The sequence below is a fragment of the Candoia aspera genome, chromosome 2, assembly GCF_035149785.1.
Source record: "Candoia aspera isolate rCanAsp1 chromosome 2, rCanAsp1.hap2, whole genome shotgun sequence".
Taxonomy (NCBI): domain Eukaryota; kingdom Metazoa; phylum Chordata; class Lepidosauria; order Squamata; family Boidae; genus Candoia; species Candoia aspera.
The window spans coordinates 26,755,459-26,781,566 of record NC_086154.1 but is presented as its reverse complement, the minus strand read 5'-3'; the positions used below and the strand labels follow the sequence as shown (position 1 = coordinate 26,781,566).

The 26,108-nt window shown below is 38.5% G+C and overlaps 1 protein-coding gene across 1 annotated transcript in view; it reads right to left on the bottom strand.

Annotated features, from left to right (window-relative positions):
• Positions 1-26,108, bottom strand: part of SLC25A26 (solute carrier family 25 member 26) — a 139,604-nt gene that overhangs the window by 94,242 nt on the left and 19,254 nt on the right. The window contains exons 3-5 of the mRNA XM_063291543.1: positions 20,687-20,796; positions 9,659-9,763; positions 9,093-9,140 (exon numbers count right to left, since the gene is read on the bottom strand). Of these exons, the coding sequence (XP_063147613.1) occupies positions 9,093-9,140; positions 9,659-9,763; positions 20,687-20,796 (263 nt within the window). The remainder of the gene's footprint in view (positions 1-9,092; positions 9,141-9,658; positions 9,764-20,686; positions 20,797-26,108) is intronic.

Below are 26,108 nucleotides of genomic sequence, written 5' to 3'. Positions count from 1 at the left end.
TTCTCTATTAAATATCTTTGTTCTGAGAACTTTCCAACTACACAAAGCTTAGGCATTAAGCACCCTCTAGTGCACTGTCACAGAATTGTCGTGATATTGTTCCAACAAGCCTAGTTTTTTCACTGACTTTATGTAGCCACTACAATGAAAAGCAGCTTTAAATTTTTGAAAGCTCATGTTCCTTTTCAAAAGGAATAAAAATATTATTCCTTTTCCTGAAGAAAAGTACTCTTAAAGAGTACTGTACAGGATCCAAGTTTCCAAACAAAGGTTCTTTTCTCTTTGTCAATCATTAGGGAATATTGCTAATACCCCTATCAGAATATTAGAGAGGAAAGAGACTTAACAAAAGATATAATCCACAACTTAATAATACAATTTTTTTCAGAAGAGCCACTGAAACATTATTATTCACTAAAATAAAGGAATGATGGGAGGGGGACAACTGAAATGCCTAGATCAAATTAAGATTAAAATAGTATGCAACTAAATTAAAAAATCTGTATTATTCTGAAAATATATCACTTCCTTTCTTTTTCACATTCAACCGTATCAAAGTACTGCAATAAGTTTATTTAAGCACTTGCACACTGGTGGTCAACATCGTAAGTGTTCACTGTCAGAAAGAATCCATGAAATTATTCAATTTAAATGTTTTGTTTTACCCCAAACCCTAAAAGACTGCATACTCTCACACAGAAAATCAAGTCTATTATGTGAAGGTTCAGCACACAATTTTCACAGAGCCTGCCAAGGTATTTACATTCACAATCACCACATGTTAATTACCTTTCCAATCCACCCTTCATCTGTACGTTCCTTTCCCAGTGTTGTTATAGCTGGTCTAAATTATTTGGAAATCCCACCCCCCTCCCTGCAAATTTTGGTTGCTTGACAAGAGACTAAGGTTCAGGTTCTTAAAGAAAGCATGTAATGCATCTCTAAGATAATTAAAGTCTGAATGGAATTTTTTAAAAATGGAAACCTTCCACTGACTTAAATCAAGGACAAATATGACTCCAAGAAAGAATTCCTTTCCTCAGCTTAAGAGCTTCTTGTAAACATGGAAAGCATTTTGTCCCCCATCTGAACAGAAAGAGAAATCCAAGCTGTCCTATTTAGATTAGATCCACTGAAATCAGTGGAATAAAAATTACATGAAAACAACACATGAACAAGTTATAAAATGTTAACAGAAATAAAATAAATAAATTACTAAATTACTATAAACCTTCAGAGTTGAAATTAAAATCTGTCAAACTACAGTACGGTGGAATCTACTTTTCACAAGGAGTTCTCTCTTGTTTATTTGTCACTCCAATCCCAAAGGACTTGGGGTGGCATATAACAAAAAGGAAAGCAAAAACAAAGGGCACATAAGTTAGGAATACGTTTCCTAACAATACCAAGTAATACAATCACTGTACTGTTTGCCTTCCACTGTTCTGTGTGACCATGTATGGAGGACAAGCATACTTCTATAGTCAGACTATCAGCTATGTGGCTGTTCTACAAACCACAATTTCATTCATTCATTCATTCATTCAATTTGGATGGCCACCCATCTCAGCAAGTAACTCTGGGCAGCGACCATTCTTAAAATAAATTAAAAACAAACTGCCATCATAAATACAAAAATTAAAATACTTACTTTAAAATATTTACTTTAAATTTATTTTTTTTTAAGAGAACAAGTTTGTAGGCCCATGGTATGCAGAAAATCCTAAAACAGGCAACTTGTTTGACACTGAGGAATATAGTTATAGTTATAGATTTATAGTTAGATCAAACTTTGGGATCCATCTTCATATGCTTAATATAACAACATGTGGATCACAGCAGTTACAAATAAAAATCAAAAACACATCCATTCATAAACATAATTTGGTTGCCTTTAAAATAAAAGGGCAAATGAAAATAAAAGGCAAAATTTTTTGCCTCCTGCATTTAATAGAGCCATTATTTTAAATTGTTATTCCAGTTGGCTTCTGCTATGTAAACATCAACAGCTCAGGCACTTTGTCACTGGATTATGAAATCAGAATTGAGACTGGAATGCCAACTCCAAATGTCTATAATGTATCAACACATTCAAATGGTCAAAAAATACTGCAAATGGTGATTGGCACAAAATTGTTTCTAAAGCCAGGACAACTAAGGTTTTGGAATGTACTAAACCCTAACGATCACCTTAAGAGTGTTTTTTTTAATAAAATTATATTAAGATTCAGGGATCTAGTTCCAAACATATAATTGTATGAAGATACCAATATCCGCACACTTCATATATCATGGCAAATCAGCACTTTATGCTTAGCAAGAGAAGTCATAGGCTGGGATGTTGGAAGTGGTTCAACCTCAGGTTGTTCTGACCTCAAACCATACTATTCTGAGGACTTCAGAAGTAGAAACACCTGATTTCAGTGTCAGAGTGTCCTATAAAGGAACATTTTGCAATTAGCAAAGTGGCAACAACAAGCACTGTGGATCATTGACTCTAGTAGTTGACACTCAAAGATCTTCAAAATTAAAATGACTGAATTTGTGATTTAAAAAAAAAGTTAAGGAATGGCTAAAATCTCATGAGATAACTAAATCTTCCAGGATGTTTGCATTCTCAAGAGACCTCTTGAGATTTGCAACATTTATTTTTTTAAAAAAAACTGGATTGTAGTCCAGTTTAAAGTAGGTACATCCATAATTTTTAAAAGAATTATTTAAATCCCATCCATTTTTTTCCCATGATTTCTTCCATCCATTTACTCTCTCACACTTTATCCACTCTACTTAGTATGATTTTTACCCAAACTGATCATTACCAGCAGCAGCAGCAACTGGAGAGAGCCAAGGGTACACAAAAGGATTAAAAAACTGGACAGTTTAATTGGTTCAAATCAACTCAATATTTATTGCAGTCATTAACCAGCACAGGGCACCTTATTCAAGACTTGGTGTTTAAGTTATACAGTTATATACCAGAAGTTGTCGTATTCATCCTAAAGCTCAAATTGCCCTAGGACCAATCAAATGCTGCAGAACAGTGGTAAGAAACAGAATTCTATGGTTTAATTTTATGTGTAGCTTCACTAGCACAGAGGAATATCAGTATAACCCATAAAGATAATGCAGACCAAGAAATAAAGAGTATTTCAAAAGAAAAAAAATGAGAAAGAAGCAAGAGGGAACAGGACCCCACTTAAAGGGGGAAGAGGACCCAAACAAGCATTTACTGGGAAAGGGATTAGCATTATCTAGGACACTAAAACATTATACTCCTAGAGTATACATTTTAATGGCATATCCTAGAGAACAGTAAGTCTCTGAAGTTATAAGCCTAAGATTCTACCTTCTTTATGTTTTGGGGGAAAAAATGATCTGTGCGGAGATGCTGATCTCAACAATTTAAAGGAGGTCACTATATGATCTAGATGATCAGAAATAGTTACTTGTCAGGTCACATACAGATTATTGAAGGAATATACACATTTCAGGAACCCAAAACTAGTATTTGCTTGAAACACATTTAGTTTCACCTTCAAAATCCATCCAAAAAGAAATTGTAACCACATTTAGACTTTCAAAGACTGCTATTGGTAAATGAATGAACTGGGTTACCATTAAATTACCTTGAACCCTTACACATCTGTTTCCTATATGTGCTAAAAAGGTTATCCATATAATGGATCACTGAACAATTCTGCAAACACAATAAAAATAAGATCCTGTTCACAGGGAAATCTTAAGAGAAGTTACATAAACAATCCATGTTAACGTTTTTTTCTTCCATAGGTTTGGAACCTATCAAATTGTTTTTAAGAAAATGGTTTACTGGAATCATGGCTCAAATTCAGGCACGCAGATTCAAGTTCAAATTGTGGAGTTCCATATTTCAGTCTCCTGTTGGTCAGAAAGGCAGCCATGCAATTGGCCAAATTAATGTAGAGATCCTCTCAAACTACCCGTATTAAAAGTAATTTTGAAAGAAGACAACAATAACTCAGTAAGAAGTGGATTTTCTTGTATTCTTGTATTCTGTTTCACTATATCACTGACTAAAAATCTTATGAGTCAAAGGATTTTTAAACAGCCTAATCCATAAAAATTTGCAACACTACATTCAACAAGTTAATGGAGAAATGTGTTAATTTTAATTACATTATAGTTACACAGGACAAATCATTAAGCACCACACTACAGTAAAACTACAATTAAATTAAAAACTTGCTTTTTATTTCTACAGCTGTATTCATTACCATGTCCATTTTACACATCTGGTAAAAGAAGAGTTGAGGATCAACGGAGGGATTCCCTCCTCTCAGTGTTTTTTCCCATGAACTAAATATAATGGAATTCTAACAGATGTTCTCCTTGGTCATAGTTAATAAAACAAATTCAACAGAAATTGAAAAGCCTGGCTCAGCTTACTAGGATAAACTTTCAGCAGAGGAGCTATAGATGTCACCAGCTCATCATCCAACTGTGAGCCCAAGGACATTCAATTCCCCACACCATTGGCCTTATCAGTGTGATCACACTTGGCAAAAATGGTGTGTGAATGCCACATGGAAAGTTTTTCCCCTGCTGTGGCTTAACTTACCCCCCATACTCTCTTTTTCCCAGCACAAGCTGTGTCAATATTCCTCAGTTCTATTTTATGCATCAGGGTTCCCCATGCTTACAGCATAATTTATTTTATTAATTTTATATATATTAAAAATTCATATATATATATATATATATATAATATACACACACATCATATATATACATACATACATACATACTGTGTGTGTATGTGTGTGTGTGTGTATACATACATACATACACATACATATATACACACACTAGGAACAGCTAAGATACTGTGCAGAACCCTCAAACTGAGGTGAGAAGGGAATTTTTTTATATATATTCATTTTGTTAAAAAACATCCAAGCCATTAAAAATGACACAGCAATCAATGAATGAGAAAAAAGGTAAGCTTTCTATTGTTCAGGGAAACATTCCACAATAGGAATGAGATAATTCAAAATACTGACCATCTCATCACTGTTAAATGACCATCAGCAAACTCCAGTAAGAGAAAGGCCTGATCCTTCCCTGAACTCCATTACCTCATCTTCATTTTAGTACCCACACAGGAAAAGATATGGTCATTTTTTAAAAGACTTGGATGGGATTTTACGGTTTTGTCATCTCCTTACTACTACATATAAACCATAGTTATGAGCTTCAAAGCACCACACTTTTATGGAATTTAAATGCAGTACCTCCTGGCTTCTGCCAAAAATAGAATCACTATACAACCTCGTCTTCCTTTTTCCAGGAATTTCTATAATTATACAGTTTATAGCTTGACATGACCGTATTGCAACTTTCCCGCATTTTGTAGATTGCCATTTGCTATGGGGAAACTAGATCGTTGTTGCTTCCATTGTTCCATTGTTGTGTTTTGTTTTATTCTTTTTTTACCCCAGCCTTCTTCAATCTGGTCCCTACCAGATGTGCTGGACTTCAACTCCCAGAATTCCCATACTACCTAGTCTGAGGCCACCAGGTTGAAAAAGATTACGGGTAATCCTTGCTTAATTAAGGTAATTGGGACTGGAATTTCTGTCACAAGTGACATGGTTGTAGAGCACAACATCACGTGACCATGCTTCTTAGTGACAGCAGTTTCAGCACGTTCAGTTGACATCATTAAGCATGACATCACGTGGTCACCATTTCACTTTGCTTATTGAAAGCTGGCAGCAAAGGTGGCAAATGGAGATCATGTGACCGTGAGATGCTGCAATGTCGTAACTGCAACATCAAGCGCCTGGATCGCAACCACATGATCGTGGGGATGCTGCAATGGACGCAACTATGGGGACCAGTCGTAAGTACCACTTGTTCAGCATCGTAAGTTTGAACAGTTGCTGTATGAATGGTCATTAAGTGAGGACTACCTGTACTCTACACTTTATCAGAGGCCAGAAAAGAGATGAACATAACTCTTGTCCTATCAACATCCAAAACCAGTATGAAAAAAACAAAGTAATCTTCAATAATTAATAAAATGCTTCCCATTCATGACAAAACTTCTTCCTATTTCAAGAAAGATGATAATGTCTATATTTTCTTTTGATACAGATCCAAACTGAATACGGATTCACAACTTGCCCATATAAAAAAAGCCAAACAATTTAACAGACAGTTTCCAACAAATCAGCAATATTTTGAGTTGGGAAACAGCCGCCTTTTAACACAGAGTTAAACGTACAGCATTCGAGAAGAACTAACAGCATTGTACAACTGATCATTTGTGATTTGTTTCATTCTTCAGTGAAGTCGCATTTCATTTCAACAATAATTTGTTTCTCGTTCTATCTGGGCAGATGCTTCCCCCCTGCCCCCAAAAAGCAATATTTCAACTGAAATTGGTTCTGAAGGAACTTTTTATGAATATACATAATGGAAAAGGCCCCAATTAAATTCCAACAAAATGTTGCCATTTTCAGTAAACAAAGGTCTCTCGGCAGGGTCAGGTTTTATGCTAAGAGACCCGTCTGAAAATTAATTACCACCCTGATACATGTCAAAACACATTTTTGAGAGGGAATAGCATTCAATTGCAAGTGGGTGTTTTATCTGATAGGATACAGAAAAGAAAAGAAATCAAATCAGTATTCTTTACCAACTACATTTATTCAGAACCCCTCAGAGAAATCAAAAAGTCTTGTTGGCCTTTTCATCTTCTTTTCTCTCTCTCCCTCTCTCTGTCTGCAACTAGATGAAACCTCCACCAAGCAACATGTGGTTAGCGAGCCAGAAAATAAGTACAGGATGAAGGTGGAGGGTGGTTGAGAAAAGCAGGTGTCATCTCCTCATATAAATAAATAATGTTTGAGGCATTCGGAGGTGCCAGATCAAAGAACACCCCATTCCCATTTCCCCAGAAAAGTACATGTGAAATTTCTTGCAGTTATATAACTGCATTTACACAGAACAAAAAGTTATTGCGATTCTACCTCAGCCCAAGACAGCCATTACCATCTGATCAAACCCTATAGAGGAAAATATTTAACAGAAAAACTACTGAAGAAATATTTGCAATTGGCATTTCAAGCAACAATTTTCAGATGTCACAGAACTCCATGCTGTTTCATAATTTATATTTTGTTGAAGCAAGCAAAACATTTCAATCTCCTGGCTTTATTGTGCCCAATCTTTTTATCTTACTCCCCTCCCCAAAAGGAGAAGACAGACAGACAGTTTGGTGTAGTGTTTAAGGATCAGGCTAGAAACCAGGAGACTGGGAGTTCTAGTCCCACCTTGGGCACAAAGCCAGCTGGGTGAACCTGGGCCAGTCACTCTCTCTCAGTCCTAGGAAGAAGGCAGTGGCAAACCACTTCTGAAAAACCTTGCCAAGAAAACTGCAGGGACTTGTTTAGGCGGTCACCAGAAATCAACATTGACTCAAAGGCACTATACACACAGACAACAGACACACACACACAGACACAGACACACACATCATATATAGTTTGCCAACATCTCTGCTAAATAAAAATTCCAAAATCTGTTCCAGGCATCAACCAAATTTAATTCTCAATTAAGTTTTGTTCACTTTTAGACAAACTAGAGCTTCTGTTGTGCAAAACAAGCCACAGTGAGATGACTCCCTACTACCCAGCACTGCTGTAGAGTTCCCCAGCTTTCTTTTACATTGTTGCTTAACATCAGACAAATAAAAATAAGAGCGCTTGAAACTCTTCATATTTAACTACAGTGACAAATTAACTAAAAGCACAGATAAAGGAAATGTAGAAGATTTTAGTGAAAATGATTACCATTTAGAGATATATTTCAAATGAATGCCTAGCATGGAATATAAATAGGGCAAATACCCTTCAGAAAGGAAAGAAGGAATTCCATCTCCTTGGTAGTTCCTTGATTAGGGGATTGTTTTCTGCTTGATTGTTTGTCTGGTGTTAATACTTCCTTATCTGGAGGTAGGCTGCTGGAGGGGATGTGTTCGTGATTTGTGAACATGGGAACAAGAGAATGAGTATGAGAGAACAGGTACTTTTGAATCAAGGAAATACTACTGCAGCTCATAAATGCAACATAACACAGGTGAACTTGGTCTCTTGGTCTGGAAGCATCCTTTGTGTCTTTTTATTACAACTAGTTTTTCACTTTCATTGAATTCACTCTATGTTCACTCCAAATCCCATACTTGTTAGCCTTTTGCAAGGCACTGAAGACATGGCTATTTCCCCAGGCATTTGGGTCACGAGGTAGATGAGCTCTGTTACTATTGATGATGAATGGGTTATCCTTGTGTGCTGGAGGGTGGGTGGGTGGGTTGTGTTATCTTTGGTGGGTTTGCTTATTTTAATCTTGTAAGCTGCCCAGAGTCACTTGTAGGAGATGGGCAGCTATATAAATCATATAAATAAATTACGTATTTTTAAAAAACTAGGTTATTGCGTTGATGGTGTAAAAAATTGCTAATATCAATGGTTCAACTCAGATCACTGCAAATTAAGATAGTTAACCTGGATTTCAACTATGGAACAAATTATACTTTTTAATTAAATCCAGACTGTTTCCTTAATTAGCTTATTTGTTAGCAAGGAAGGAAGATGCCCCTAATAAGTTGGCATTTAATTTATCTGAAGTATTTAATTTCATTTTGAATTTGAGCGCCCTGTGCAATTCATTCAATCACCTAGAACATGCAATAATTAATATTTTGCTACTTAAATGAATACACAAGTTAAAATGTCAGATGTTAGGAAGATTACAATAAAGTTGCCAGGTCAGGCCATTCCATAATAGAGAATGTATTCAATGCAATGTCAGGACTAATCATATTAACATTTTTCCTATTAATATTATTCATTTACTTATCCAGCCTCTAAATCATGCCATAATTGAAAGTCTCAGGGCAATACACAAAATTAAGTACTATGAAGTTTACAATGCAATCTCTTCCTCAATGAGGCTTTTTTTCCACTTAGTGAAGGAGCATTTTTAATTCATTTTTATTCATTCCTTATCAATGATTTTTTTTTACGAGATAGAAAAGCAAATTCTGTTACCTCTCTTAATACTGTGCTTTTATAACCTCGGTAGAGTCCTAGGATACCCTAAAAAATCAACAAATAAAACCCATCAACTATTGCAAATTGTTAGGAAAGGCTGCAAATGTATTGAGGATTACATGACAAGCAGAACAGCTTTACTGAGGATAATGTAATGGTTTCCAGGAAATTGACAATATTGATTATAAACACACTACATATTGACTTCCTGACTTTTATCCCCACTTTCAAATGTGTTCATCATGGAAGGGATAATATATAGTTAGTAACCTAGAAGAACCAGGAGAGAAAGAAACTATTGCTGACACTTAGAACCATTAGCTATTCAAGATATATACCATAAAAGAAAGTAAGCTAAATTTAGGAAAAATTACATATATTGTTTTTAACTATACTGATTTTATTGTCATGGTCAATGTTTTCTGTTTTCTATTTTGTTTCCCTTTTCAGCCACTTTACAATTTAATAACTAAAATATTCAATTATTTCAAATAATATTTCATAATTTAGACACAATTTAATTTAATTATAATTGTAAGAATTAAATTTTCTTCAGCTCTTACCTCTTCATAGATGGTTCTAGAAAGGATCCATAAGGTGCTGGAAGACGGAGACACTTGTGCTCTTTGTTTCACAACTTCAGCTGGAACTCGTATTAGACAAGCAACCTGAAAAAACAATATAATTTTGAGTAAGACCTTGGTGGAGCTGCCAGGCCCAGCAAGGTCTGCGCTGGCCAAGAGGCCTGTGGTCTTGATATCAGCAGTGGGGGACTAGCACTGTGGACCCCAAGGCTCTGGAACCAGCGATGACATGGCAGTGGAATTTAAGGGGTAATAGAGGGCGGGGTGGTAAGACACAGGTGGTCTTCTCCTGCTTGACCCCTGAGACTGCTGACTGCTTGAGCAGGCACAGCTAGATGTGGCAGGGTGGGTTGTAGGGGCTTGGTCTGGGTATGTGTGTGGTGGTGGGGAGGGGGAATGTGTCAGCCTGGGAGCAGGAGTGGGAGAGGGATGGAGAGCTGAGAGGACAGGCTGGATCATCGGAACAGTGACAGACAGAGGGAAATATGGCAGGAATCCTGAAGCAGGCCACACCTGGGGACACCGGGCCTGTTGCTTGAAAGCAGCCCCACTGTCTTACCCCTAGCTTTTACCCTCAGCACCCGGCTATTGGGTCCTCAGTTGACCTGGGCTCTGGCCACTGCTACTGAATGCCAGGTCAGTATGTAACCAGCTGCCATCATTCATGATTTAATCGTGGGTGAGGGTGCTGACCTGGCCTGTTTAACAAAGACCTGGTTGAGCTGTGAGAGGGCTGTACCTCTCTTGTGCCTACCCAGATTTCAGGTTCTACACCAGTCAAAGTCCCAGGGAAGGAGAGGAGGGGTTGCTGTTGTCATCCATGAGTAATTTATAATTTAGAAAACATATATAGTTCTGTTTCAAAAATGGATAGACCAATCCTATGCATACTTACAGGCAGTCCTCATTTAAAGATCAGTAACCACTCAAAGTTATGATGGTGCTGAATGAGGAGACTTAATGACCAGTCCTCTTAGTTGTGGCCATTGCAGCATCCCTGCGGTCACATGATCGCAATATCCGGCACTTGGCAACCAGCTTGCAATTACGATGGTCGCAGCATCCTGTGGTCACTTGATCGCCATTTGCGACCTTCACTGCTGGCTTCCAACAAGCAAAGACAATGGGGAAGCTGGCAGGAGGCTGCAAATGGCAATCACATGTTGTCATGCCTAGCAACTTTGCAGGATTTGCTTAACAACAGCAACCTACAACTGCCATCATAAGTTGGCACAGTCATGTGACATCACACTTAGCATGGAATTGCCAATCCCAATTACCATTGTTAAATGAGGCCACTTGTATTGAGAAGGGTCAGCATTGTTTAGTGAAGCTTTTACCACTAATGCACATAACACAGATGCTTTAATGTTTTTATACAAAGGATATATATGTTTCACTGTTAATTTATTTCCATGCCATTCTTTCTCAGAAGAGCCCTGAGCAGTGCTTATTGTGACTGGAGGAGAGCACTAAGACTCCCCCCCACCTTTTTTTTTACCAGAAGACCCATTTGGCATTTCAAGAGTGCTACATAGGCACTGTGATTATTGCTATACAGCGTAACCAATCACAAGTGACAAATGGACAGAACTAACTTCAAGAGACAATCAGATGGCTGGACAGGAAAAGGAATACCCTAACTGCAAGTCTAGCAAGAATGGCAGCAAGGAAAGACCATCATATCCCAAACTGGACTGAAAATGCAGGACTAAGCGTGAGCACTGAATGAATACTTAGGAGCTAAGCCACTTTATTCAGCATTCTAATCTCATCGAGACTAGCTAGATGCCACTCAACAGGGCTTGAAAAGAGTAGCCATGATTTGTTCTTCATTTCTCAGCAATTGCTTTTAAAAATTAGTGACACTGAAAATGTACATTTCCTTTATAAACAGTTGGGATGTTTTTATTATATTGCTATATGTTAAAAGGTTGCATATACCAAAAGGCCTTATATTTCAGATGTGTTATTTATTGTATTTGCTAGAAATGACTGTGAGCTGGCCCTGCTGAGACTGCACAGTATACAAATATGCTAAATAAAGAAATAAATTTTACTGCTATGGCTGAAAATTTTTGATAGACATATCTTCAATATCCCATCCAGCTAGTCCTGTTTAGAAACAGCTGAACTCATGACTACTATCACATATCACGGCAGTGAATTTCATTCACCCTGGGTGGGATTCAGAGACTGGGTTCACACATTGCTCTAAGCCAAGTTTTGCTTAACTGATTTCATTGAAGATGCCACGATGGCTTGACTCACACTTTGCAATAAACCATAACCCACTGTTTATTAACTGCAGTGTTGAGTTCATGCAATACACTCAAAGCCAAACAAACCATATTAAGGCTTTGCAGCTTCCCTACAAACTGGAGGATACAGACCATTTGCAGAACAAGCTGAGATTTTGTGGAGGAAGGAGGGAAGATGACTTTGCCTAATTCTTCCTCCTTTGGCAGCTCCTGCATTTGGCAACTCCTTCCTAGGGCAACTCCTGCATTATTCCAGAAAAATCTCCTAGCCACCCAGAATACCTTTCTTTAGGGTCTGAAATGGGGGTGTGGGAGAAAATTGTCAACCAAAGTGTCCTCTCCTTTCTTCTGCCAGGAATCTCGTGACAGTGGAGTTTTATTTACAGGGATGCTGGATCCAAATCTGTATATTGTGCAAGAAAATGCTTCTTTTGCTTAGCCTGGACTTCCTGCATGCATATCTGTATAATTCTAGGGTTTGTAAAGGTATCAATGGATTACCTACCCTACCTGAGAAACAGGTAAGAACATGGAGGTGAGCATATGCATATTTGATTTCTGTTGCAAAACGTTATTGATTTGTCAAAGGACATGGGCCTTAAACATTTTATTATTCAATATATGTGTCAATACTGCCATCTAGTGATCAGGATTTCATTGCTGCATATGAACAGGTCTATTTTTGTTGCAAAAGATTGACACTAACTCTTTCAAATGTTTTGCAGTAACATTGGCAAGAATGCACATGACTATTGCAATCTGCATTGTAATTAGAGAAGGTGCAGTAATAACTTCCACAGTATCAGTCTCTTACTTGAAATATAGATGACAAGACTGTTTTACTTTAGAAGGCTCTTTCCAGGAGCAGAGAGATGCATGAAGCACACTATACTCCAGTATATTAATAAAGGCTCAACATAAATGTACAGCGTTGATGTTAATTACTGAAAAAGAAAACCAAAGATCCATATTATTTGTTGATTTATTTAAGTTTATATTAGAATGCCAAATCGCAAAATGCTATTGAAGATATAATGCAAATAGTTTGATTGATTCAAATCGATACAAATCTGATACAAGCCAGGCTATTTTATGCTGCAGCCGAAAACAGGAGAGCTTTTGCGCAGTTACAACTTGTGCGCCAGTTGTGACCCTTTCCTGGATTGGGAGGTCATGTTCATGGTCACTCATGCCTTGGTTACCTTAAATGTGACTACTGGAATGAGCTCTACAGGGGACTGCTCTTGAAGAGCATCCAGAAGTTTCAGCTGTTCCAGAATGTGGCAGTACAGGAAGTTACGGTTACAGCTCAGGACGCCCATGTTACACCTCTGCTCTGCAAGCTCCAGGGTTCTTCCAGGTGCAATTCAAAATGCCACTATAAAGCCCTTCAGGGCATGGGGGCAGGTTATTTGTGGGTGTGCCTCTCCCCAACTGTTTCTATCTGCCCCACTAGGTCCATCAGAAGGGTCCCACCTATTATGGAATGTCATGTGACAGGACCCAGGAAACACCTGCCCTCAGGAACTCCCTACCCCATCCTGAGATCAGCCTTTGAGGTTGGCCAGGTAAGAAACAGACACTACAGGGACTCCAGGACTTATATTAAACAAAATCAAGGTGGATGTATTTTGAGTTTCTTTCTCATACTTCCTATCTCTGGACTGCATAATGGCTTGTCCATGTCCCTCCATGTAACAGCTTGTTCCTTCCTTCTTCCCTTAACTACTCTTTCATACCTTCCCCAAGGTCAGCTCTAATTTCTTTTACAAGATAGTGGTAGTCTGGAGTGTTAATAGACCTGTAGTACAGTGATTAAGGAATTCGTTTACGATCAGTGAGACTCAGATTCAGTCCCCCTTTAGCCATGAAAGGTCACTAAGTAACTTTGGGCTAGTCCCTCTCTTTCAGCCCAACCTACCTCACAGGACTACTGTTGTGAGAAAAAACTAGAGGAGGAACTGCTGTCCACCAATGCTGCCTTAAACTCTTGGAGGAAAGGCAGGATATAAAGCTAATGAACTGATGAATAAAGTATTTAACTTTGTAAGTGACAATTTATCTATCTGTCTTATTAATCATGGCATTAGACTGCCAAATCCATAAAGGCTGTCTGTGGTTTACAAGATACAGTAACCATGAAACAATAAATAAATATAAAAGAAAGGTCCACAAACTAATAAAAGTATAGAACAGAATAAAATAACCAAACCAAACAATAACCAAATTGAGTTGGAATCAAGGCCCAAATGCCCTTCGGAAGACAAAGTTATATCTAATTTTCTGTTCTTTAAAAAGAAGGACAGAAAACACATAACTACTTAAGGAAGTGCAGCGAAGTATCTGAGATGATGAAAGGTTCAGAAAGTATTACAGATGCCCTGCGGATTGAAATAATGAAAAGAAAGATGAAAACTTCCTGGAGAACACAGAAAACACTATCCTTAATATTGTGATGTTTGTATATACCATAAAGTATTACAGGAAGTCCTCACTTAATGACCACAATAGGGACTGGAAGACTGGCTGTTAAGTGGTGTGGTCGTTAAGTGAGTCACATGACCGGACCCGATTTACAACCATTTATGACGGTCGTTAAGCGAATCATGAGTTGTTAAGTGAATCCAGCTTCCCCAACAGACGTTTTTTGCCAGAAACCAGAAACTGGCAAAAAAGGTTGCAAATCGTGATCATGTGACTGCAGGATGCTGCAACTAGCTGTAAATGTGAACTGTCTGCCAAGTGCCTGAATTGCAACCATGTGACTGTGGAGGTGGTGTGATGTTTTATGATGGTTGTGTGAATACAGGCCATAAAGCACTTTTTCCAAGGCTGTTGCAGCATTGGACCATCATTAAACAAATGGTCGTTAAGTGAGGACTACCTGTATAATATTTTGAGAGATTCAAAAGATCTACTGCTGCATTAACCCAAGGCGGGGGGGGAGGGGGTTACCATATCTGGGCTGCCAATAGCCAGAGAACCACTAGATGTTTGGAAAAGGTTAAAGTTTTCTGTCTTTGCTGCCATCTAGTGATTGTGCCTATTTTTGCATCCAGGTATGTTAAGCTTACAGGAAACAAAATTTTGAATAAAAGCCCACTTGGGCAATATACTTGAAAGTGTTAATAACTGAAACTCCTGAATTGCAGTGCCCACTGTGGGAACTAGGCAATGAAATGAATCTAAACTGAAATAATAGAAAGCCACAGAGGCCACATGCAATCCCCAACCCCATTTAGCCCAAGCGCCTCCTAGACCAAGCTGCCAAAACTTCAGCAGAAAAACGACCTATTTTCAGCAGTGTGGCTTTCTGCAGAAATAAGGGACAAAATAAGCACGTTAAGCATTCACAGTGCCTTAAAACATCTATTTTGCCCTTTAAATCTCCTACAGATCACCCCCAAATACATAAAAGGACAGAAAATTCAACACGGCTCTTTTACCAGCCACGCAGCCCCTTAACTTCTGGATTCCAAAATATGATATTTTACAACAATATATTAAACATGGATAATTTGTTTACTCTTCATCCCTTCAATAATTTCTGCTGTCTGGTTTGGTGGAGCACATTTTACCTTAAGCTTTAGGTTATAAACCTCCTTTTAGCACTCAGAAGATTAAACCCTCTACCAAAAAAATCCCCAAGAATTTTTCAAAACAGATATGCCTCAAAAAAAACAGTTTTTTCGTCAGTAAAATTCCATCATTTAACTTGCTTGGTGTGAACTTGTTATCACAGGCCAATATCATCAATCACTCTTTTTTATCACATCAACTCATCACCTAATCAGAGGAGACAGACTGAGGTGTTATCAGAAAGCATGAGGTGAAAGCTAACTATGAAGCTGCTGCTTATGACCCAGACAAAAATGTGCGTACTGTGTCCTGACATTGCCAGAGTGAAGCAATCCTTCCTCTTGAAGTAATAAGCTGGTATGCTGTAGTAGTTGCGGTCTCTGTCTAGGACAGGAAAACCTGGGTTTGGGTCTCTCTGCAGCTGTGGAAGTCCACTGGGAAACTTAGTTCAACACATTTCACAAGGTTACAGGCAGTCCTTACTTAATGACCACAATTGGGACGAGAATTTTGGTCGCTAAGCAATGCAGTCATTAAGCAAGGCATCAAGTGACTGGACCCAATTTTACAACCATTTTTACCACAGCCATTAAGCGAATCATGTGGTCGTTAAGTGAATCACGGCAGTCGTTAAGCAAATCAATAGTTCCCTATTGATTTGGCTTGTTGGAAGCCAGCTAGGAAGGTCACAAATCACGATCACGTGACCACAGGATGCTGCAATCGGTCATAAATGTGAGCCAGTTGCCAAGCACCCAAATTGCAATAATGTAACTTTGAGGAAGGGTCGTAAGTAACTTTTTTTTAGCCCCACTGTATCTCTGAGCTGTCGTTAAGTGAGGACCACCTGTATCATGATGGGAATGAACTTGGAGGAGGGAGGGTGAGATGCAAGGATTTGAAACCCTGGAATAAAGGCATATATCTCTAACAAAAATAAATAAATATGAACTGTAGTCATATTAGTCTTATTGGCATTAAAACTAGCTTGGCAATTCTGAAAGTTACAGTCCCAACAATTCTGGAGGGCACCTGGATGAAGAGGGCTGGTGATCATACTTCAACAGCTCTTCTGAGAGTTAAACTAAACGGCCAATTATGAAAAAATAAATCCTGAATATGCTAATTGTAAGGGAGGGGGTAATGACCTAGGTCACAGCTACAGCAAGGAAAGGGGAAAACAGCTGAAGTCTACCACCAAACCAGGATTGCAATCCCAAATATCTATCCATGCCTACTACTGGTACTTTTAAAAACATATCCTGGATATTTAACTATCCTGGTGGTGCTGCTGCGTTTAGTTTGGGGCTAAGTGGCCACCAACTGCATGCAAAGAATTCATGAGAACGGATGACACCCAAAGAAGTAATGCTTGAGAACTATTGCAATCCAGCTGCCATTACATATCCTTGCAGCATCACTGGGACATCCAGCTCCACAAAACCAGGGAGATTCTGCAGCACAACAAGGGTTATGTCGAAGTAACATATTTGGAAGTGCTCTTCAAGAGGAGAATATTAAAGAAAACATCCATCACGCTTGGACCCAGGAACCGCACGTGCTGCTTCTAACCCTCTGTTCCACATCTATAAATGTGAAGGCCAAACAATCAAAGCAAAAGGATGACTAGTCACTTGGGGCTTGAAACAAACAAACAAAAGAGTCAACCTTAAATATCAGGGCTAGGGAACTGAATCACTCAAGCACAGCAGTTCTAAGGAACCATCCTCAAATACCGGAGACGTTAAACTTTGGATGTTGTATTAGCTACATAAGCCCCCTTAAGAAGAAGCGGTCTTGAGGCCTCAAGCATGAGACTCAGATCAAGAAAGATCAGAAAACTCTCTGGTATGAGAGCATATAGAAGAAGAGAAGGCATACTTGGTAGTTTCTACATTAAACTTGCTCACTGCTTCTCTCCAATTCCCATTACTGCAATGGTGTAGCCATTAATTTCACGTGGAGTCCTTGGTGCTCTTTGAGCCTGGCTGTTTTCTTGCACACGTTTCATTGCCAGACTAGGCAACATCTTCAGTGATGTTGCCTACTCTGGCAATGAAAGGTCTGCAAGAAAACAACCAGGCTCAGAGAGCACCAAGGACCACACAGTTCAACCCTGAGCTACAAATATTCGCTTCGATTGGTACATTAATTTCATGCTGAGAACAGTATCAGGACAAACAGCTGTTTGTCTTCTTTGTTCTCAAATCTGCATAGACTTGGTGGTTTAGGCACTTTGCACATGCTCTAATAATTTAGGACTGGGGAAGAGAGTCTTGCAGTTAGACCGTAACATTAAGTTCCTTCCCAATATGAGGAGAGGAGTCCGACAACTCAAAAATCATTGCTGTGAACAATTTTTTTTAAATTAATCTGGAAAAATAGGACAAATTTATTACCTTAAGGAGACTCCTCAAAGTAAGCCATCATGAACTTCCTCCCTTTTTGTTTGCTTTCAAATCTTATCCTGCAGACCAACTTCTTTTTGTTTTAAATAATCACTGCTTAGAATTTGGTGACTGAAGTTATTCTCACCTCCATCTTACGTTTTTAAACAGTTGATAAAGGTAATCACTAGTCAGTTTGTGACAATTTTTAGGGCTGAAATAATGTTTTAATATGGCATACACAATACCCATCCTTCTTGCCGGAATTAGGATCTGGTAAAAGTGTTGTTAACATAAGAGGCTATGTTGTGCAAATGATATCACTACTATCCTGTTCATTACTTTAAAAAAAAGTCATGGGGTTTAAGGGTTAGGAGGGAACAACATCCACAGACATATAGTAAATCCTATAAACTGAAGCAATAGGAAAACAGGAGGGAACGTGCCTGAATACGATTGCCATGAAAACCATGGGGGCAGCTGCTTAGATAGCTGACAGTTCTTAATTTGCTGGTTTAGGCCTTTAATTGTGTGATGAATCTGCTGGCATTGCCTGTAACTCGCTGCTTCCATTCGTCTTTATTTACAAGCAATTTCCAGCTGCAGCTGTAATTTGAGTTCCCTCCCAATATAACTGCTCCTCTTTTTCTCCACCAGGTTCTAGTGGCAGAATCCCATTTTCTCTCCAGCACTTTTAACAATGTGTGAATTGCTCTCTTGCACAGGAGCTTGGCAGAATCCTAGCATCTTTATGACATGAACAATCCCCACCGTTTATGAATATTTCAGAACCTACTGTGATTCATTCAAGAGACGCTGTTCATGTCCTATCAGTCCCTTTGTTACACATTGGATCATAGACATCTGCTTTATGCTGCCTAGGTTCATACAATGTTCAAAACCAAAACAAGCTACATTACGGCTTGGAGCAGCATGTGAATCTAGCCATTATGGTTTGTAAACCATACTTTAAAGCTTAGTATCTTGTTCAAGCCAGGTAAATGGCTTGATTGATTCAATGTTCAAGCTATGGTTTGTTTATTATTTATTTATTTAAATCAGCCTCAATTTTTTGGATTCCCATAACTTGCTGAATCATAAACCCAAGCACCTGGGTTCACACAACACAGTCATTCAAAACCAAACAAACAAACCATATTGTGAAAGAAGGAGTTAAACCACTTGTATTGTCTATAGTCACCATAGTGGCTCTCCAGGTTTCAGGCAGACTTCTGTAAGCAAAGCATGCACTGGACCACTCAGCTATGGCTGCTTCTTAAAATAGAGAGCATCCCAATTGTTAGCTGAGCAGGCTTTAAGGGTCACTCACCTGGGTTCTCCAACAGAAAACCACAGGATAGAAGTCATCTCTCTCCTGATGAGAATTCACAAGGAACTGCCAATAAAAGAGCTTGCTCTCTAGCTCAGTTGGAACAATCTAGAGTAGGGCCATGATTTTGCAATAAAGTAGACATTCTGAGAACATAAAAGAGCACTTTCACAGGAATCTTAGCTTGTGCCTGTATTTTATTACTGCACATCTATATAGCAGCCATTTGTTACAACCCAGCAATTAAAGTGTTGGGAGAAAAAGGAGAAAGGAGTGCTGAAAGTTGAAGCCTGCTTACCAAATAATAGTCTTTCCCTGTGGTTGTGGCTTGATTAAAGCCTAATGACTAATCAATAAAGCTATAATTACAATTTTTACCCTTTTGTGTGCAATTTGGGACACAAAGAAGAATCAATCAAAGATAGTGCAACAGTATTTAGCAGCAGAGAAGGAAACAAGAGAGAGAAAGACTCACCCACTTGTGCCAGCTTTGAGACCAGCACACCATGGCTCCATATTCCTGGCTCAGCTATTTGCAACCATTAAGTTAGGGAAAACCCATCTACCATTTGTCCATTCTATCTAAATGGCCAGGCAAGTGTCTGGAGGTAGTAGTGATGCCCAATAAGGTGAAATCACAAATACTGTGGGTGGGTGGTCTCTTCCTGGAGAATGCTTGTTTGTGGGAAGAAACATGTCCATATGTCTCTCTCTAGCACAGAGTTATTTTCTGAAGTATAGGTGGTGTTAGTAATAAGAAGGGGCGTTGCACATTTTCAACACCAATGTTTCTCAATCTCAGCAACTTTAAGATATGTGGACTTCAACTCCCAATTCCTGAAAAACTAGGCTATCAACTAGGTTCAGAACTAGGCTGTCGACCAGCCATTCCTGAACTGGAATTGTGTGGATTGATTTATCCACACTCTAATAGCTTCAGAGATGAACTATTGCAATGAACAAACTACTCTTAAAAACAAACCGATCTTGCCTCTTAAGAAGAACGTAGTTGCTTAATTTTATGACCATAGAACACCAATTCTGTAAAGGACTTTTTTCATTGATATTTATGTCTCTCTCAGTACTGATGAATCCATGTTTTATTATTGCTGTTGATCATGTTGATGTACCTTGTGGGGTAGTGATTTAAGACATGGCCATTTCATAGCAGAACCACAATTATGCATCCTTCTTCTAGGAGATACAGTTTTAGTTAACTTTTACAGTCCAACCTGCTCTACCTGGCATTGGGAAGTCATATGACTCTGAGACTGTCATTGATGTAGCTCCTAAATATACTTCATGAGTATATGCTTTAATTATTTTTTCATAATGTTATATAATCATTTTATTATCTTATATACTACTATCCTGTTACTCCAGGAGGTAGGAAAAAACACAACAATGGGCTTGTCTAGTCATATAGCACTAAAAATAAACTGCTACTTACTACTTCTCCAAAAGAGGCAGCCAACATGTGAATTATTGGAGCTAAATATGGAGATGCATCTGTGTGGAGGACAGCTTTCGTATATTCATAAGTGGCAAAAAAGGCAGCAGCTGAAACAGAAGACAGAATGTCTCTTAAGTCACCTAAGAGTCCCTATGAATATATACAATGTTTCCACAATATACAGTAAATGTCAAGTACAAGAAGAAGGTGGTCCCCTTTGCCTGTAGGAACTACCATTCTTACAAACATCTCTCATAGTACCATCCATCTTTTCCCCCACTCTAGCTTTTTTTTTAAGTAGCCATGCTGCTATGATAGCCATTTCATGGATTAGCAAGCTCTCTCTATGATAGTCCTCATCTTGTTGTCAAATTGCCAAATACACCCAACAACCAAGACGAATGGTGTCCCCTGCTATCTAACATGCAATCTTTCAGAGATGGAATTTTAGCAAAACAACTTTCTTTTTTTCAAGTTAGCAGGATCCAAAAATGAAAAAACTAGAAATGACAATTTTAAAATAGGGAAACATAGTAAGACAACTAAAAAACTGAAATTATCGTTTTCTTGGAAATAAAACAAATACCAACACACAAAAAGCTGGACATTTGGGGGGCAACCATGTGATGCTTTCTTGGTGTCTGAAGGCTGTGGGGTCCTGGATCAGGAAGAACAGGCTTCAGCTCAACCCTGGCAAGACTCTGCCTCTGGATTAAGAGCACCCAGGGTATTTTTCTCTTAAAAACTATTGTAAAATTGCTGGCCTCAGTTGAAACATATCAAGGCCAATGTTTAAAGGAACACAATTTTTCAAAAACTGTTGAAACACATTTTAATTCTAGAACACAGTGTTAGTAAGGCTTGGGGGTGGCTTGGGGGTTAGGGCCACCCAGATCCAGTGACTTTCTATCTTTAGTTCTGGATAGGGTTGCAGCACCCCAAACAAAACCAGTGCACAATTTGGGGATCTTCCTAGACTCACAGCTTCTGTTCAAGGAACAGCCATGCTGTGGGTCCCATCAATTAAAGAATGCCTTCTTGGGGACCAAGAAAACAGGCCTTTTCTGTTGCTGCACCTGCCCTGTGTCCTGAGATTAGATTGGTCCCAACCCTGCTATCTTTCCGAAAAGCTTTGAAGACCTCAATGTGTTCACAGGCATGGGGTTCAGGAGGTTAGTTGCAGTTTGTGGGTTCTTTTACTTTAATGATTGGGTTTACCTTGCTGGTCATTACATATTTTATGTATTCGTTGGTTTCTGCTGTTATTTTGTATGGTGTTTTTTTCTGTGCTTAGCTGCCCACCATCACTACAGTGAGATAGGCAGCAATATAAATTGAATACAATTAATTAATTACTTACTCATAAGCAGCACTTTGGATCCAAAGCCAAAAAGGTGTTTCAGAGCAGGTGACAGATGTGTGCAGCATCTGTCAATGGCTCCTTAAAGAAGGTGTCCTTTCCCTGGTCTCACCTGGTAATTCCAGGAAAATAGGCCCTGAGTGTCTCCTTAACTGCATGACACAGCTACCATTCACCTGCGTAGCTTTGGATCCCACCTTACTAACACTGTGTTCTAGAATTAAAATGTTTTTCAACAGTTTTTGAAAAATTGTGTCCCTTTAAACATTGGCCTTAATATGTTTCAACTGAAGCCAGCAATTTTAAAATAGTTTTTAAGAGAAAAATACCCTGGGCGCTCTTAATCCAGAGGCAGAATATCAAAATATGATTTAAGTCCTATCTTCAGGTAGCAATACTTTTTGTTGCTGCCGAAATAAAATAATAAAAAATCCTACATGGTACTGTTTTATTGATCAAACAAATGAGACTATGAGCTTCCAAAGACTCACCGGTGTAACATGTCACTTTATTTCTATCATCTATCCCATTCATTGAATCCCCACACTAACTTGCAAAAGTTCCCTGACTTTAAAATGCAGTTGAAGGATTTAGCATGGGAACTTCTGAGAGAGGGGAAAAAAAACAGAGGTAAAAATGGTAAAAAACATTTCTACTTCTTGCTTCAAATCAAAACACATGTCTTTTTCCACTCACAGAAGTTTTTAAAGCAATTGAGGACTTCTGCTTCAAGAAAGCACATATACAAGCAAATTTGCAATTCAGCCCAGATTGCCAGGTGCTATTTTAAATATCTTTTTTTTTCCCTTCTAAAATTCACCAGCAGTGAATTTTAGCAGCATGAAATGAAAGACTGCATTATGAGATGGCAGCAATATTTCGCACTGGCAAAAACTAAAATCAAAACATCCATTTCCCGGTTGCCTTGAAACCTCAGGCACCTGAGTTTGGTGTGGAGCTAATAAAAAAACCTAGATCCCTGAATTTGGAAGAGAGACTAATTTTGCAAAGTGGGTTTTTTGTCCCTCCCAACAGTACAAATCACAAGTACTTCAGGCAGAGCAAAAAGCATTTATTAAGGGGATCAAATCTTTTTATAGGGTACAGAAACAAATGATACATACATTCGGTATATGTGATACGTCAGAAAGCAACTAATCAAACAATAAAAGACATTGATTACACGTGAGAATTGAACAATAGAAAACATTGATTACAAATAACATTCCACAAGTGGCAAATTTATGGGTTACCAGATTTGTATCTTTCTTAAACTTGCAAGTGTATTCAAGGACTTTCAGAATACGCTGTCTATTGTTTAGTTGCTGAAAAGGCTAGTTTTTCCACGTAAAAGAAAGAAATGGCTTTGGGTAAAAGGAAAACATGGTTTCCTGAACCAAAAAAGGAGGCATGGATGCCATGCTAAAATGCTAATATCACCTTTATTAAAAAGCTAATAATGAAGCCTAAAATTCCAGGTATAAATTTATGAATTTATGTTTTGATTTTAGTTTTTGCCAGTGCAAAATACTGCTTCCATCTAATAATGCAGTCTTTCATTTCATGCTGCTGGAATTTTAGGCTTCATCATTATGGTAACATCCCCTGATATTAAATGTTGCTTTCTGAACTCTACAGGCCTTCAGGTAAATTTTTCTGCACCCCTAAAAACAGGATAAAGTTCAGAATTTAAAAATGCCAATGGTGCAAGAGAAAAATGGTGGACTTGCCAAAAGGAACAGTTGTTAATTCTGTTTCAGGGCTACATCTGTTGCCCTCTGTTGCTAATCAAAAGATGCTTATCTTCTCCAAAAGAAGATAAGGAGACAGAAGATTGGAAAAAAAAAACAGAAAAATTTAATATCTTAGGAACAGCTTAGTAAGTTGAAAGATGCCTGAGGACGTTTCTATAAACTTATGTTAATATCCACCATCAGAAGAAGAAAAGGCTTAGAAAGAATGACAGCACTGCTGCATTGGTTAAAAAGCAAAATTAAGTTTAAGAAAGTTAGAAGTTCAGGTGTTAATATCAAACAGGATGAAACCCTACACTGCGCAAAGCAGACATCCACTTGCACAATAAAATTGTTTCTTTTTCTCTGAACTGTGGCAGTTCTCTCAGCAGGACCTTAAACCTTTTTTCATCAGGGGAAGGGGCACACATATGAGAAACACCCTTCTTCTTCCAATTCCACATTTCTACCATGACTTCTGGGTCCTTGACAAACCATGGTTTGCTAACTGATTCAAACTGATTGAGATGTGTGTATTATTGAATTTTTACCCTTATGGCAGCATTCACGGAGATCTCCTTTCACTTTATGCCATTGACAGTTCTGTGAGTTTGGTTGGCCAAAACTCACCAATGAAATTTGAATCTGAACTGGCTCCCCAGAGTAGACTTATTAAGGTTTTATATGAAACAACATACATATTTTTAAAAAGTTGGTCTAGTGGGTAAGGCACCAGGCTAGAAACCAGGAGTCTGTGAGTTCTAGTCCCGCCTTAGGCCTGAAAGCCAGCTGGGTGACTTTGGACTAGTCACTCTCCCTCAGCCCAACTCACCTCACAGGGTCGTTCTGGGGAAAATAGGAGGAGGAAGGAATATTAGGTATGTTCGCCGCCTTGAGTTATTTATAAAAATAATAAAGGCAGGATAAAAAATCTCTAAAAAAAAAAGAACAGAGAAAGCACCTGTAACATCATACTAAGCTAACTATTTAGGGGTGAGATAAGCTCCTCTGGTGAAAATTTAGCATCTGCCCAAATGCAATCAGCAAGCAGTTTCCCAGCCACAACCTATCAACTTAAATAGTAAGAACTGTTAATGTGCTTCTTACGGATGAAAAACAAAATATTCCACAATAATAGTGACTAGAACTTTGAAACACTCTGAATTCAGACCAGAAGAGGACATTCAGATTATGTTGGACTGTGATTGCAGCTATTGTCTGCAACTTATTAAGGTAGCTGCACAATTCTGGACGCAGGTACAGCTGCTTTAATGAATCATAGGCAGGTGTTGTATTATTTCCTCTCCCGTCCAAAGTATCTCTTCCCAGCCAAATTCATTGCACTGGACAGCTCTGGCTTAGCCCATCAAACCAAGCACAGCCACCAGTTTTGTTTTTGCAGTCCAAAGCATGTAGAGGGAAAACAATCAATATACTAGATAATTTATCTAGTTTTCAGGGATTAAGTAACATGAGCATCAGTCATAAAGGCCTCATCTAGAACAGTGTCCATGGGGGCATCTGGCCTTGGCTGTTAGTAAGGGCAAGACTTAACACTGAATAGCAAATATCCAGGTCCAGAGCAGTCTTTAAAATCTAGAGGGCAACTCGCTGTTTTCTCAAAATCACCTTAAGAGTAGTGCCAGATTCAATTTCCAATCTCTCCTGTTGAAATGGCAAGGTCTCAGAAGATGAGAGGATACAGGACAGCTACTGTTTCTTAGAACAAATCATACTGGGCAGGTGGATAAATAGCCTGAACTTGTATAAGGCAGCATCCTATGGGCAAAGAATACCAATCTGCAGTGTGTGACAGGTTGGTCACACACTGACCAGACAGCTGGTGTGGAACAGGGACTGAAAGGCTAGATTAGGAATCAAAAAGTCCCCAGTGGGAATCTCATATCAACCATTAACTTATCAGGTTAAGCCTTAGATAAGCCATTCCTTCCTAACCTCGAACGATACTCAACACTTACTTCTTCACTCCATACTCCATAAATAATTAAACTATGGAATACTCTACTTCTAAGAGGTAGTGATGACAACTCAAATCTTTAAAAGGGATTTAGAAAAGCTAATACAGAATAAGATTTTGGTGGCTAGTCACCACAGCTACATAGTACATCCCAGTACTAAAGGAATAAGCATCTAAATACTCTTGATTTGGAACATGACCAGGAGAATGCTATTATATAGGAGTACCATGCTGCTTATGGATTCATTGTTGCCATCTGATTGGCCACAATGGGAACAGAGATAGGTCTTTAGTCTAATCCATCTTGGCATTTGCTATGGGAGTCAACAATTGCCTTGTAGATTGTTA